Genomic DNA, 16,132 nt, shown 5'->3' with positions numbered 1-16,132 from the left:
CTCTCTCCTGTCCTCTCTCTCCTGTCCTCTCTCTCTCCTGTCCTCTCTCTCCTGTCCTCTCTCTCTCCTGTCCTCTCTCTCTCTCCTGTCCTCTCTCTCTCCTCTCCTCTCTCTCTCTTGTCCTCTCTCTCTCCTGTCCTCTCTCTCTCCTGTCCTCTCTCTCTCCTGTCCTCTCTCTCCTGTCCTCTCTCTCCTGTCCTCTCTCTCTCCTGTCCTCTCTCTCCTGTCCTCTCTCTCTCCTGTCCTCTCTCTCTCCTGTCCTCTCTCTCCTGTCCTCTCTCTCTCCTGTCCTCTCTCTCTCCTGTTCTCTCTCTCCTATCCTCTCTCTCTCCTGTCCTCTCTCTCCTGTCCTCTCTCTCTCCTGTCCTCCCAGGGCCCAGGCAGCAGCAGTTTGAGGGACAGTCGGGGGTTGAGTTCCAGCACTGTGGACCTGTACAGTGGAAACTAGCGACAACCCAGGGTACAGCCACACATCACCCCAGTCTCAGTTGAGCTCCGCACCCACTGCCCCCCCCAAAAGAAACACCTCCTACTACCACACTACCACTACCGCCCTTGGGAGCCATAACCCCCCCCCAAAGATGCTGCCACCTCCTCCACCACCACCACCACCACAGATAAGGTATAACCACAACTTCTGCCCCCCCCAAAGACACAGTCAGTCAAACTGCCCCTCAGCCATCTTAAGCCTTTGACCCAAAGACATTGACTCTCCCTCATTCTCTTCTGAAACTCTTCTGGTCCCAAAGATGCGTCCAACCACAGCCCCTCTCATTCGTCAAGGTCACCTCGCAAAGACCCCCCCTTCCTTAGACCCCTCACCACCACCACCACCTTCCTCCACCATCTCCATCTACCGCTCAGTGATTGAATGTTTTCTCCGTCTGGCCAGAGGGGTTTATGTGCATATTCATCTCTTAAAGAGCAGGAAGACACAGTAAACTGTGTGTGCAATGTGCTCCGTATACTTTATGTGAAATAAACTAGCTGTGTAGATGATTTTAGTTAGTTTCAAATGGAATCCATATCGCCTCAGTGTAATTATAGACAGTGCATCCCTTCGATGTTTAAATACAATGCTTTTTGTCTTCCTGTGCCATCGATATTCTATGTTTTATTGTTGCAGTTTCTTTAGCATTTTACCATAAGATGCTGTAAAAAAAAAACATGTTTTACTTTAGACTAACATGTTTTTCTTTGGCTGGAGGAACTGGACTGGACTTGTCATTTGCTTGTAAATTGTTTTTAATTTCACAAACTGTGCTGATTGAGCTTTTCTCTGGAGAAACGTGCTGGTGTAAAGCTTTGAATATATCAATGAACATGGAAAATAGAATGCAATATTTGACCCACTGGAAATGTCAAAAATCGTATAAATAAGAGACAGATTCTTATTAATGAACCAGACTCAGCCAAGTTAGTCCAGATACTTCTGAAGTGTCTAACGAGGTCTGAACCTCACTGGCACAGCTGGAGGTTTGGGTTGCTGTTGGAGCTCTCTCTCTTCTGGCTTATTTATTCCAATTTCAAACATAAACACAAGCAGCTGATACGTTGTTACCCAGAATGCAGTGCATGAAGATTGCTCTCTCCTAAATGAAATAGAAGAGTAGTGACTAGCGATTTGAACATGGGTGTTAATAAACTCATCATGGATGAAGGTGCCAGGAGATTGTCATTTAGAGAAAGGTGGCACAACGCTACCCCTTGGTGCCTTTGGGGCCGCTGCTGAAATAAGATGTTGGAAAGTTCATTGAGATCACCTGATGATTTCACTCAGACTGAGGTGAATGAAACCTCTGTCCGCAGTCACATCGCCATTGACGGGCGCTACACTCTCTGGATGTTCTGTTTACAGTGGTGTTACTGTGTGTTATACATGTGTAAATATGGTAATTTTATGAATGGTAATTTTGCACAACTCTTGGATGGGTCTTCTCTCTTTGATCAACATAATCTTTTATTTTATTTTATATATATATATATATATATATATATATATATATATATATATAAACGTTAACATTGAACACAACTGGCATGTTCTCATCCAGAATTGATTCATCTCTCTCAATCTACACAATACGTTTAATATTATTACCGTTGTTTGTAATTCCCATGCTTTCAGGGTTTTTAAGATGTTAGTGATGTAAAATCCAAAAATGTGTCAATTTATTGATTAGTCTCATAAGATGACTCGTACTCTGACTAATGCTGATTTATGTTGGTGAGAGATTCCACCTGTTTGGATCTATTAGGTTTCTATCGATCTCTTTGGTTTGGTTCTTACGGGTAATACTGTACGTGTCATTTGTCAATCTTTTGATCATTGTCCACTCTGCTTTTTCTGTCTTCCAATAAAGATACATGTTCCCTGGCCAGCTGGTCTGAATTCTGTCTTTGTGTGAACAATTCAAGAGAATTGCATATCGATGGCCGAAACGCAAAACCTCCTATCTGCAAAATTCACTTTTTGGGGAAAACAAAAACAACTGTCTTGTTTTCTTGCAGAATGCTATTTTGTTAAGGATACCCATCACATAATACACTGTTTGGGGACTATATTACTATAGTATGTGTTCATAAAAATACAAATAAATTGCAGATAGGAGGTGTTGTGTTTTGTGTTTTGAAAAATGTGCAGATGGGAGCTTTTGCGATTTTTGCCAATCTTGACTGCACATCACACCCATCATTTTGCTACAAAGATGTTTGTTTTTTTACATAATGGTTATCATCATGTCATCGTATCTCAGTCTAGTAGTGAAGTTCACTGTGTGTTTAATTTACATTCAGATCAGAGGACACCAAACATGTTCTTGCCACAACGAATCAAGTGTGACTTCTATTCCTCTGTTGGAAATAAAACTAACCAAAAAGCATGAGTACAAAACCGTCATCCAAATGTGATTGTTCTCCTGCCCCAGTGTCTCCTCCTCCTGTGTCTCCTCCTGAGTCTCCTCCTCCTGTGTCTCCTCCTCCTGGGTCTCCTCCTGTGTCTCCTCCTCCTGTGTCTCCTCCTCCTGGGTCTCCTCCTGTGTCTCCTCCTCCTGTGTCTCCTCCTCCTGTGTCTCCTCCTCCTGTGTCTCCTCCTCCTGTGTCTCCTCCTCCTGTGTCTCCTCCTCCTGAGTCTCCTCCTCCTGTGTCTCCTCCTCCTGGGTCTCCTCCTGTGTCTCCTCCTCCTGTGTCTCCTCCTCCTGTGTCTCCTCCTCCTGAGTCTCCTCCTCCTGAGTCTCCTCCTCCTGCGTCTCCTCCTCCTGTGTCTCCTCCTCCTGTGTCTCCTCCTCCTGTGTCTCCTCCTCCTGTGTCTCCTCTGTGTCTCCTCCTCCAGTGTCTCCTCCTCCTGTGTCTCCTCCTCCTGTGTCTCCTCCTCCAGTGTCTCCTCCTCCTGTGTCTCCTCCTCCTGTGTCTCCTCCTGGGTCTCCTCCTGTGTCTCCTCCTCCTGTCTCTCCTCCTCCTGTGTCTCCTCCTCCTGTCTCTCCTCCTCCTGTGTCTCCTCCTCCTGGGTCTCCTCCTGTGTCTCCTGCCTCCAGTGTCTCCTCCTCCTGTGTCTCCTCCTCCTGGGTCTCCTCCTGTGTCTCCTCCTCCTGAGTCTCCTCCTCCTGAGTCTCCTCCTCCTGCGTCTCCTCCTCCTGTGTCTCCTCCTCCTGTGTCTCCTCCTCCTGTGTCTCCTCCTCCTGTGTCTCCTCTGTGTCTCCTCCTCCAGTGTCTCCTCCTCCTGTGTCTCCTCCTCCTGTGTCTCCTCCTCCAGTGTCTCCTCCTCCTGTGTCTCCTCCTCCTGTGTCTCCTCCTGGGTCTCCTCCTGTGTCTCCTCCTCCTGTCTCTCCTCCTCCTGTGTCTCCTCCTCCTGTCTCTCCTCCTCCTGTGTCTCCTCCTCCTGGGTCTCCTCCTCCTGTGTCTCCTGTGTCTCCTCCTCCTGTGTCTCCTCCTGAGTCTCCTCCTCCTGTGTCTCCTCCTGGGTCTCACAGCCTGAGTCAGAACAACACTGTTTGGGAGTAGCAGCCCCAGTTGAAACGCCCCCCCTTGCAGCCGTGTGTCTTACAGGTAAACAGATGAAATAGATGAGAGTTTGATCTTATTTTAGCTCTAAAATAGCCAAAAATGTCTAAAAAGGTGTCAATAAGGATGCATCTCTCTGTCAATGTAGCACAAATATTTTATTTTCCCTTTTACTTTATTAAGTCCCTTTAAAAAGAAAAGTTCTGGAGCTGTAGCAGGATGAATGAATGACCGGCATCTCAGGACCAAACATTACTGTGTGTGTGTGTGTGTGTGTGTGTGTGTGTGTGTGTGTGTGTGTGTGTGTGTGTGTGTGCGTGTGTGTGTGTGCGTGTGTCACAGCTGGCTGGCCAGGGTGGTGTGTGTGTGTGTGTGTGTGTGTGTGTGTGTGTGTGTGTGTGTGTGTGTCACAGCTGGCTGGCCAGGGTGGAGCCCATGATGTCCTCTAGTGTGTCCACCTGGGAGAGAAGACAAGGAGACTCTCAGCTCGATGGCCACAGATCTGTCTGATTGATTGATTGATTAACAAGATATGTAACAATAGTCCCCCTCTACGCCTCCTGTCAGGTTACGTCCCCCACACCCACCTGTGTCCCCCCACACCCACCTGTGTGTCCCCCCCACACCCACCTGTGTTCCCTCCCCCACGCTGAGGTTCTGCAGCTGGAACACGCTGATGCAGCCCACGCTGTCCCCCACCACGATGCAGTCTGTCTCCGTGGCGAACAGCAGCGAGGTCAGCTTCACCCCAAGGCTGGCCTCGCTCACGATGGTGGGGTCCAGGCTGGGGGAGTGAGGGGGGGGGTGGAGGAAGGGACATGGTGTCATAAACGAGAGAGAGAGAGAAATGGAAAGAGAGAGAGAGAGACAAAGAGAGAGAGAGAGAGATAGAAATGGGTAGAGAGAGAGAGATAGAAATGGGTAGAGAGAGAGAGATAGAAATGGGTAGAGAGAGAGAGATAAAAATGGAAAGAAAGAGAGAGATATCTAGCTGGTTCCCTCACATGCTGGCCCCCAGGTCCCAGATCTCCACCCTGCCCTCGTTGACGGCCCCGAACACGGTGGCCCACTTGGGGGACCACATGACGTCGAACACGGCCCTCTGGGTGGAGGTGAAGCCCAGCACGGGCCTGAACAGGTCCTGACGCCACAGCTGGATGGTCCAATCAGAGGAGCAGCTCAGGAACACGTCGGGGCAGAAAGGAGACCAGGTGATGCGGTACAGAGGGCCCTGGGGAGGAGGAGAGAGAGAGGAGAGAGGAGGAGAGAAGAGAGAGGAGGAGAGAAGAGAGAGGAGAGAAGAGAGAGAGAGGAGGAGAGAAGAGAGAGAGGAGGAGAGAAGAGAGAGAAGAGAGAGAGGAGGAGAGAAGAGAGAGAGGAGGAGAGAAGAGAGAGAGAGGAGGAGAGACGAGAGAGAGAGGAAAAGAGAAGAGAGAGAAGAGAGAGAGGAGGAGAGAAGAGAGAGAGAGGAGGAGAGAAGAGAGAGAAGAGAGAGAGAGGAGGAGAGAAGAGAGAGAGGAGGAGAGAAGAGAGAGAGAGGAGGAGAGAAGAGAGAGAGAGGAGAGAGAGAGGAGGAGAGAAGAGGTTAGGAGTCAGCGAACCTGGGGATTAAGATACGGTCTTAGAAGAAAAAAAAGGGTTCCAAAAAGTGATCCTCGGCTGTCCCTGCGGAAGAACCCCTTATAGAACCCTGTTGGGTTCCGTTCAGAAGGTTTTATGGGAAGTAGAATCCAAAAGCTTGAAGCCCCATCCTGCCATGAAGACCCTGTGTATTTCTGTTCATTTAAGCAGGGGAGCAGGTAACTCTGTACTGCAGGGAGGGTGTATATGTATGTATGTGTGTATGTTATGTATGTGTGTATGTACAGGTGCAACTCAAAACATTTGAATATCGTGCAACAGTTCATTTATTTCAGTAATTCAACTTAAAGGGTTAAACTTAGATATTATATAGACTCATTACATGCAAAGCGAGATATTTAAAGCCTTTATTTGGTATAAATTTGATGATTATGGCTTACAGCTTATGAAAACCCCAAATTAAATATCTCAGAAATGTTTAATATTACATGAAATCAATAAGAAAAGGATTTTAAATACAGAAATGTCAGCCCTCTGAAAAGTATAATCATGCATATGTACAATGCAATGAGTCTATATAATATTTAAGTTTAACCCTTTAAGTTGAATTACTGAAATTAATGGACTTTTGCACGATATTCTAATTTTTTGAGTTGCACCTGTATGTATGTAATGTATGTGTGTGACGATCCACTCTTGGTCCTATAGTGGGCGCTATTACACCTGTTGTCCTGTCGACCTTCCAGATGGGCTCAGGTGTGGTTGATCATGCTAATTGTCCCAGGAACCTTAAAGAGTGGGTTTAGATTCATGCTCTCTCTCTTCCTTGTCGACCAGCAGCCGTTTTTGGTTGTCGTTACTATTTTCTTTATCATTATTTCTATTCTACATTATTACAGAATAAATCTCCTATTATTGTTATCCATGTGTCGTCTCCCTTTTTGTTACCTTGTCAAGAGCCAGGCAAGCGTAACAATGTGTGTATGTTATGTATGTGTATATGTATGTAATGTATGGCACAACAACAGCCCTCTACCTTGTGTGCTCTGTAGGTCTCCAGGAACTGTTCGTTGTAGGAACAGGAGCACTTGTGGATGTGCCCCTCCTCCGTGCCTGCCAGATAGATGTTGGAGTCCTGGAAGCACAGCCCAAACAACAAGCTATTAAAGAGGACAGTTCACCCAAATGACAAAATCACACGGTTCTTCACCCTGAAAGTCTATGTCGATGGACAAGGACTTCAATCTAGGTGTGTAACCATTCGATACGTGGGTCGATATTTATCTACAATACAAATCAACTTGAAAAAACTGTATCGTGAGAAGCCAAAACTGGGTAGAAAACTTCCACAGAAATAAAAGGTGTCGTGGCCTGGGGTGGTCCAGTGGTCTAGCACCGCGGTCTACAGTGCACACTAATATGCCCATGTCGGCATGAGTTTGAATCTGGCCCATGCCTTGCTGACATGCCCTCTCTCTCTCCCTTCTTCTCCTTACTTTCCTGTCTGTCTTCACTGTATCTGTCTAATAAAAATAAAAAATGTGAGCGGGACTGCCCCACTCAGAAAGAATTACTTAAAATAAATATGTTTGGTGCATGTAAATAGTGCATGGTGGTGTGTGTAAATGGTGCATGGTGGTGTGTGTCAGGTGTGTAAATGGTGCATGGTGGTGTGTGTCAGGTGACCTCTGGGTGGAAGTCGAAGCAGAGCCCGGGGGCCTGGCGTGAGATCAGCGCCTCGCTCTTCCTCTCCTTCTCCCCGCCCTGCTTCTTGTCGTCCCGTCTCGTCCTCTTCAGCGTCATCAGGTCTGCGGGGAGGAGGAGAGGAGAGGAGGGGAGGAGGAGAGGAGAGGAGGGGAGGAGAGGAGGGGAGGAGGAGACACAGGGTACAGAGGCATACCGTGTTTGAATCACACATCATTCAAGCTAATAATGTGACACGTTCTAATGCTTTGGTCCTCATGTCGGGATCCGACGTAATGATCAGACTTTTCTTTCGAAAAATGTGAATACATTTCCGCGTTGTTGAAAATCAATGACACATCGCTAGTCAACTAACACAGCTTGTTTTGTGAGTCTGCTAACAATGTAAAGTAGTGTTATAGTTAACTAGGTAGCAGTGGGGATTACTCATCCAATCCATTGCCTTGCAGCATTTTGGCTTGACTAGCGAGTTTGTGTTGTGATTCTCAACAACGTTGAAACGTAGTTCCGTGTTTCAAAAGAAAAGTCTGAATGTTTTGATAGGTTGCCGATATGAGGACCAAAGCATTAGAACATGTCACATATGATGACATATGAACGCTTTTGACACGTTCAGGGTTAGTAGCATCACTTCAGTCAGCGTCTGAGTTACCGATGCAGTTCAAGCCTTTACGCAGGAACCACTTGCTGATCCGCCCGTCAGCAGACACAGACATGAGGGTCTCCCCCTTGTCCTCCCCTGACGGACCCCTCTCATGGTCGATCCACTTCACCTGCCACACGGGGCTGGTGTGCTTCTGGGCGCACTCACTACACGGGAGGGGGGGCACAACAACCAACATTCATCAAGGGAGGCCGGAGGACAGGAGGCAGAAATCGGAGGACAGGCTCATTGTAACGCACGGAAGGGATGGATTTACAATGAGCCCGTCCTCCGATTTCCACCTCAACCGGCCTGATTAACATATACTGTACTTTTTTTTTTTTTACTTTTTTTTTTTTTTACAGTTGACATGTTTGACACCATTCCTGATTCCATTCCATGTATTACAATGAGACCGTCCTCTGGTTTCTGCCTCCACCAGCCCTCTGTTGTAATTAGTGGTGACTCTACATGTCTTGTCTGTAAGGGACCATCAGTGCCAGTGGATGTTTCAGTATACAGTATACTAGACACGGAGATCATACATAGAAGACAAGAGGACAATAAGTCACGGCCTCTGACATCCCAGGCTGTGTAGCCAGTCATCACAACAACAACAACAACAACAACAACAACAACAACAACAACAGTTAGATTGTGGTGAATTCTGGTGGAAATGCGTCACAAATTAGATTTCGCTTTTCTAATCAGCTACTATCAGAGAAAGGCTGTGGAAACAACGGTGTGTGATGTCACTGCCAATGTTACGGCTTGTTAAATGTTTGTTTTGGCTGGGAAGTCTGCGGTTGTGTCCTTTACTACATCATGGTTGGCCCTTTCCCTTTTCACAGTGTATGCATCCTGTCTCTACTGACACCCAAGTACCTGTCAACATACTTCCAAAAAGTGAACAACGTCCACACATACAAAACCAGAGGAAGCTCCACGAACCACGTTCAACCGCGTTGCACCACAAACAAGGGGTTAAACTCGTTTGCAAACTATGCAGTAAAAATGTGGAACGCCCTTCCTATAATCTTAAAGGAGTGCAAAACACTGCCCACCTTCAAAACCACTCTCAAAAAACATTTACAGGAGGCTGCAATCCGTAACTGGACCCTCTAAATCAAAAATCAGATTAAAAGACCCGAACTACCCACTGTACATACTTTGTGTTTTGTCCCCCGCCCCCACCTGTGGTGTATGTCCCCACCTGTCCAACCCGCTGTACATACCTTATGTTTTGTTGTATTGTTCTTCCCATGATGGATGTATGTTTATCTTGTAGATAGTAATAGTTATTTGTCTGTATTATCTTGTAGATAGTACTAGTTTTTTTTATCTGTCTTACATGTAACGATGAATTGAGAATCAAGGACCCCAATTGAAATAAGCCAGTGGCTTTCTTGGGTTTTTATCCTTTTAGATGACCTTGTATGTAATATGTACTTTCATGTACCTACTTCTGCAAATCTTCTAATAAAGTTTTCAATCAATCAATCAATTGGTGGATGTTTGCTACGCAGTGGCAAAATGAGTTGGCTGTCTGTGAGTAAACAGCTCCACCTGCTGTCCATAAGAGGTAGTGTAGAAATGAGAATAATAATAATGTTTTGATGCTGTCCACAAGATCTGCTGTTCCCTCCCTTCCACTCTGCCTCCCTTCCTCTCTCCCTCTCTCTCCTTCCCTGCCTCCCCTTTCTCTGTCTTTATCTCACTCTCCTGTCTCTCTCTCTTAATTTTTTAATTTTAATTTTAATTAATTTTGCCATTTAGCAGACGCTTTTATCCAAAGCGACTTACAATTACGAATTACAGGGACATTCCCCCTGGAGTAACTGAGGGCTAAGTGCCTTACCCAAGGGCACACTAGTAGTGGTGTGGCTTCAGGCGGGATTTGAACTCACAACCTTCCGATCACAAGTCCAACTCACTATCCACTAGACCACCACTACCCCTCTCTCTCTTTCTCTCTCTCTCTCTCTCTCGCTCTCCTTCCCTGCCTCCCCTTTCTCTCACTATCTCACTCTCCTGTCTCTCTCCCTCCCCCTCCCTTCCTCCTCTCTCTCTCCCTCCTTGACTGACTCCCCTTTCTCTCTATATATCTCTCTCTCCCTCCCCCTCCCTCCTCTCCCTCTCTCCTCGTCTCTCTCCCTCTGAGGGACCCAGTCCCACCCACCTGCTGTCTATGACGGGTGTCCTCTCCTTGGACTGCACGTTGTAGATGGCTATGCTGCCGTCGTACGCCCCCACGGCTAGCTGGCTGGCGTTGCTAGCGGAGAAGTCCAGCGCCGTGACTCCGCTCTCACAGTGGAAGATTCTCTCAGGCCACTGCAGAACAGTCAGACAATATGTGGTATATTTTAACACACACGCATAAACTGTATGTAATAGGCCTGTAGAATGTGTCTTATTACACACACATTCATGCCTGTGGGGGTTACACCCTTTTTTAGACCATTCCTAAAGGGGGGTTTTATGACTTAGCATTCCTTTGTCTTAAGCCACATGGTCAAGGCATTGTCCTCACATGTTCATTTCACAATGGCCTATCTTCCTGTGACCTTTAACCTGAGTGACACTGTGTATAGCCTGACCCCTTTTCACACCTTGGTCATTGGGGGTATAAAGGTGCGGACAAAACCCAAAGGGGGTTCCTCTTTCCCACCAGACCTCGCCCTTTCCACCCAGTTGACGAGAGAGAAGTGCTGTGATCTGTAATTGTAACTTGGATCAGAACTCAGAAGTTTTACTCGTGATCTATTTCAACCAAATTCTTTAAAGTCAAGATACTTCAAAGATAACTAGCATTAGCTTAGTCAACAGACCACAGGCCACTCAGACAAGATACTAGCATTAGCTTAGTCAACAGACCACAGGCCACTCAGACAAGATACTAGCATTAGTGTGTGAATGTATAAAATACCATGGGGTTCTTCAGAGACCAGCAGCAGACCAAGCCTGATTTCTGGTCTTTGAAGTCAAACTGTCCGTAGCCCACAGCCAGAAGGTCCTTCAAATGAAACACAACGTTTAAACAAAATGACCAATGTGAATGAATGAATACATGAATGAATGAATGAATGTGGTGCATCTGTGTGTGTGTGTGCGTGTGTGTGTGTGTGCATATGCGTGCGTGTGCGTGCGTGTGTGTGTGTGCATGTGTGTGTACGTGTGTGTGTGTGTGTGTGTGTGTGCATGTGTGCGTGTGTGCGTGTGTGTGTGTGCATGTGTGTGTGTGTGTGTGTGTGTCTGTGTTTGTGCATGTGTGTGTACGTGTGTGTGTGTGTGTGCGTGCGTGCGTGTGTGTGTGTGTGTGTGTGTGTGTGTGTGTGCGTACTGGGTTCCTCTTGTTCCAGGCCATGCTGCTGACGTTGCGTCCGGCCGTCAGCTCGCAGGTGAAGGACCAGAGTCTCTCCAGGGCCGGGGTCAGACACCCCTCCTCCTTCTCCTCCCCCTCCTCCCTCCTTCCTCCTCCTCCCTCCTTCCTCCTTCCTCCTCCTCCCTCCCTCGCTCTGGGCGTCTGCACACTGTAGGGGTCTTTCACATCCAATCAAGAAGAAGAAGGAGAAGAAGAAGAAGGAGGAGGAGGAGCCTACATTCAACATTTTTCTCTAATAATAGACATGCAAATGCAATATGTGACACGTTCTAATGCGTTGATCCTTATGTCGGGATCCAATGTAATGATCAGACTTTTCTTTAAAAAAATGTAAATACGTTTCCGCGTTGTTGAAAGTCGACTAACACAGCTTGTTTTGTGAGCCTGCTAACAATGTAAAGTAGTGTTATAGTTAACTAGGTAGCAGTGGGGATTACTCACACAATCCATTGCGTTGCAGTAGTTTGGCTTGACTAGCGAGTTTGTATTGTGATTCTCAACAACATTGAAACGTAGTTCCGTGTTTCAAAAGAAAAATGTATTGGTTGTCGACATGCGGACCAAAAGACTAGAACGTGTCACATATAAACAATTTCATATGTGTATCGTCCCATGTTAACATCGCTCGGCAGATAAGTGTTATAAAAGAAGTTAACTGCCAAAAAACCGCATGATGTAATGTTTACTATACCGTCCAGTGTTGGGAGCTGTCTATACGCAGCCAGCTTGGGCTGGTAGATGTTTTCCAGAACGGTCCGCTCCATCACAAACAAATCCTGCTGGAAGTTCTCTGACTGCAGAATCAGCTCGGGGTCCGGTTCCTCCTCTGACGGAACCACAGGAACCACAAAAGGCTCCGATTCGATCCGCGAGCTGGAGGTACTGGCTGGAACAGAGAGAGACGCCTGTCAACACTATTAGAGACAATACAACCTAATCTACACCACTGCTGCAGAGGGCTGGCCCTCAGGGCTGGCCACAGGACCTCACAATACCTACAGTATGTATCATGACAGCCCTCAAAACTCATCTGTTCACCAAGGGCTTTGGCCCCTAGTTTAGGTTTGTCGCTGTGGAAGATAATATTGCGCTAATCAGCTGTATTGATTTTATTGCATGGCCCTACTGCTGCAGCACCATAATAATAATGATTTGCTGTATGCAATTTTTACTATTATTATAATTAATTAATTAATAATAATCATCATCATCATCATCACCATCATCATATTTGAGTAGCGATGCAATACCATTGATACATTGAAACAGTCCTTTGAAGGGAAGCCAGCACCCATAACACGCTAGCTCATTCTCAACGTCCATCCCTCGATAGACATCCAGCCTGATAGGTGTGACAGTGTTACCTATGCTGGTGTTGGTGTTGGTCCTCTCTGACCCGCGGGTGCTGTCCAGCCTGTGGTTGGAGACTGGACAGCTGTCCACATCAGGAGACAAGGACGTCCCCTCCCCCGTCTCACCAGCACCGCAGAAGGAGTCATACATGTCCCAGGTGGTGGCCATGGTGGCTGGGGAGACGACACAACATGCATTTAAAACATCAGACCTGTAGGGGCTTTTACACCTTACAGGCCCGACCCCAACCATCCTGGGCTGGCATGCTTTCCTTTTCACATTGTCCTTTCCAGTAGTAGTTGTTTCAACAACTATGGTAGACAGTGTTGCCAGATGGGATTGTTTTCCAGCCTAACCACAGTCACACATAAGTAGCCCAATTGGGCGGGAATATGCCCAATCTGGCAACAACTGATGGTAGACGCATAACCTCAGCCAGTATTGTAAATCAGTAAAACAGACAAAAGTTCTAGAGGGGGATTGAGAGTTTAGCCTGACCTGCGTCCACCATGGTGATGCTCTCAGTCTGGACTTCTTTGCTCTTGGGAGCTCCATTGAACGTCTGCATAGAGCGCTCCACGTACTTGTCATTGCCCAGTCTGTTCTTGCATAGTTCCGTATACACCTTGTTTCTCTCTCTTTAGACAGACGACGGGGATGGGAAGAGGGACAACAGGTTGCATGCAAATGTCAATAAATAAATAAAATAAAAATAGAAAAGAAGAAGAAGAAGAAGAAGGAGGAGGAGGAGGAGGAGGAAGAGGAAGAGGAAGAGGAGGAGGAGGAGGAGGAGGAGAAGGAGGAGAATAAGGAGAAGAAGAAGGAGAAGGAGAAGGAGAAGGAGAAGGAGAAGAAGGAGAAGGAGAAGGTGCCTACTTCACAGCTTCTGCCTCCTCAGACTCCACAGACACTGAGACGGGAGGCATGTCCAGTATCCAGAGGGTCTCTGTCTCGGTGAGGAACCGATCCACAACCTCCTCCAGCATCTCCTCCCTGACCAGCTCCTTCACCTCCTCCCTCCTCACCTGGACGTCTGGCAGGACACAAACACGCACGGACATACTGGAGATAAAAGCAATTGTATGTGTATGTGTGTGTAATAATTGTGCATGGTTTCCTGCTAAGTAGTTGGGGGACAATGTGTAGCAGAGGTGGTTCGGAATCACGCTCCATCGCGATGAGGTAGCCCTGCCTGAGATATATGAACTGAAGTGTCGCATTTGGACCTTGAGTATGCGTTCTTGGCGTAACGGTAGATGCTTGTGTCTTCCATGTGGGAGACTTGGGTTCAAACCCCTGTCTGTCACAGGCATGCAACCCAGAGAGAGAGAGAGGAGACAGTGTGAAGAAAGTGTCTACCTGAGAGACTGATAGAGATGTCTCTTTTAGAGGACGGATCCTCGATTTCTTCATTCATGGACTCCATGGTAGACTGGCTGGATCTGGACACCGTGCTGCTGCCAAACACTGACCTGGTGATGATAATAATAATAATAATAATAATAATACATTAGACTTATATAGCGCTTTTCTAGACACTCAGACGCTTTACAAACTGAAAAGATCGAGTAGTAATAAAAAAAAGACACAAAACGGTTGTGGTAGGTAGTGCTGGGGACACATGGGAAGGGGAGAGGGGGAGAGGGTTAACTGGTGAAGGGGAGCTTGAAGAGGTGGGTTTTCAGGGCCTGTTTAAATGTTGGGCGGGTGTTGGCCTGTCTGATGTGGTTGGGGAGGGCGTTCCAGAGGGACGGGGCTGCGGCTGAAAAGGCCCTATCACCCCAGGGCCCTAACAACCCATAAGCAGGGTTGTCGTTGTAGTATCATCACAGAACATTCCAGACTGAGAAGATATGTGACACATTCTAATGCTTAGGTCCTCATGTTGGGATCCGGTGTAATGATCAGACTTTTCTTTCGAAAAATGGGAATACATTTCCGCCTTGTTGAAAATCAATGACACACTCGCTAGTCGACTAACACAATGTACACAATGTCGACTAGCCTTCTAACAATGTAAAGTAGTGTTATAGTTAACTAGGTAGCAGTGGGGATTACTCACCGAATCCATTGCAATTGCATTGCATTGAACGTTGCAGTGTTTTGGCTTGACTAGCGAGTTTGTGTTGTGATTCTCAACAACGTTGAAATGTAGCTCCGTGTTTCAAAAAGAAAAGTCAGAACATCTTGATTGGTTGCCAGCCCGACATGTGGACCAAATGATCAGACTGTGTCACATACACATATGCATATGCATATGCATCTATGCTTTTTCTAAAAATGTGTTTCTTTTTCCTTTCCTAAACACCAGGGGAGCCTCCCCTCCTAAATTTCGTTGTTTGGTACCTGTACTGTAGCAATGACAAATAAAGTCTATCTATCTATCTATCATACGAGAGCTATTACAAAAGGTCTTCCTGTCTGTCTGTACCGGTCTGAGTGTGTTACCTGGTGAAGGGCCCGGCAAAGCTCATGTTGGTTGTCGTCTGGTACGCGGTGGAGAGGAAATCGGACATGGTGGCACCAGATGTGTCATTGGTAAAGATTTTACTCTGTTTAGCATGCATGACCCCCGGGTCTGGCTGGAAGAGAGGCTGGGGGGTGACATCCTTGCCGTTCTCATCAAAGACCTGTAATAAGAGGCCTGTAACGTTAACACTGACTTACTAATAAGGGCTACAGGGTGTAACTAATTTGCATAGCACTAAATGTCTCAAACAACAACAACAACAACAACAACAACAACAACAACAACAGCGTGAGGAACCGACCACCACAACAATAATAATAATAATAATAATGCATTTTATTTGTATTGCACTTTTCATTCAAAAGAATCTCAGAGTGCTACAGAGTTAAAAACAAAAACAAAAAAAACAGCCTAAAAAAATATAGCCTAATAAATTAAAAACATAGTACAAAAAAACACTAAAGAAATCTCAAATAAATCACAACCACAACCACAAAACTGTATGAAAGAAAGGGATCTTACCTGAGCTACATGTTTGGGTGTTTGAACAGAGCTTTTGTCAAGGACTTTGCTGTCACCAGCCAGACTGAAGCTCTTTCGGCTGGAGCCGTAGACACTCCTGGTTGTGCTCTGCATCCGCACTACTCCAGATGTGGAGACGTTCATTGCTCGGGAGGATCTATGAATGAATGAATGAATGAATGAATGAATGAATGAATGAATGAATGAATGAATGAATGAATGAATGAATGGATGGATGGATGGATGAATGAATGAATGAATGAATGCATGAATGAATGAATGAATGGTCTTTATTGTCATTAATATAGTACAGGTACCATACAACGAAATTTGGGAGGGGGGGCTCCCCTGGTGCTAGGAAAAAAAAACTAAAAACAAGAAGGGAAAAGAGCTGGTTTACATAAATAAAGGCTATATACACTATCCACTATACTATACTATACAAATAAAACACTGTGCTGTACTCTATGCTATGCTA

The 16,132-nt window shown here is 46.3% G+C and overlaps 2 protein-coding genes across 4 annotated transcripts in view; one reads left to right on the top strand and one right to left on the bottom strand.

The window, feature by feature from the left end:
* klc1b (kinesin light chain 1b) overlaps positions 1-2,378 on the top strand; it is a 42,933-nt gene extending 40,555 nt beyond the window's left edge. For all 3 annotated transcript variants that reach the window (XM_080524434.1, XM_080524435.1, XM_080524433.1), the window contains exon 16: positions 374-2,378. In XM_080524434.1, the coding sequence (XP_080380560.1) occupies positions 374-448 (75 nt within the window). In that variant the 3' untranslated portion in view covers positions 449-2,378. The remainder of the gene's footprint in view (positions 1-373) is intronic.
* Positions 2,379-4,406: 2,028 nt separating this feature from the next.
* dnai4 (dynein axonemal intermediate chain 4) lies at positions 4,407-15,798 on the bottom strand (the record flags this gene model as incomplete). Its single annotated transcript, XM_080548917.1, has 17 exons — positions 4,407-4,457; positions 4,630-4,783; positions 5,004-5,230; positions 6,617-6,715; positions 7,267-7,388; positions 7,937-8,094; positions 10,107-10,258; positions 10,854-10,940; positions 11,268-11,385; positions 11,871-11,877; positions 12,001-12,195; positions 12,674-12,835; positions 13,161-13,300; positions 13,539-13,695; positions 14,022-14,134; positions 15,111-15,292; positions 15,655-15,798. The coding sequence occupies 17 exons, from the start codon at positions 15,796-15,798 to the stop codon at positions 4,407-4,409; spliced, it is 2,268 nt and encodes a 755-aa protein (XP_080405043.1).
* Between the last annotated feature and the right edge of the window lie 334 nt (positions 15,799-16,132).

The sequence above is a fragment of the Nansenia antarctica genome (genome assembly GCF_963989245.1).
Source record: "Nansenia antarctica genome assembly, chromosome: 1".
In the NCBI taxonomy this organism is placed as follows: domain Eukaryota; kingdom Metazoa; phylum Chordata; class Actinopteri; order Argentiniformes; family Microstomatidae; genus Nansenia; species Nansenia antarctica.
The sequence above is the reverse complement of the archived record's forward strand: the minus strand, read 5'-3'. Positions and strand labels throughout refer to the sequence as shown.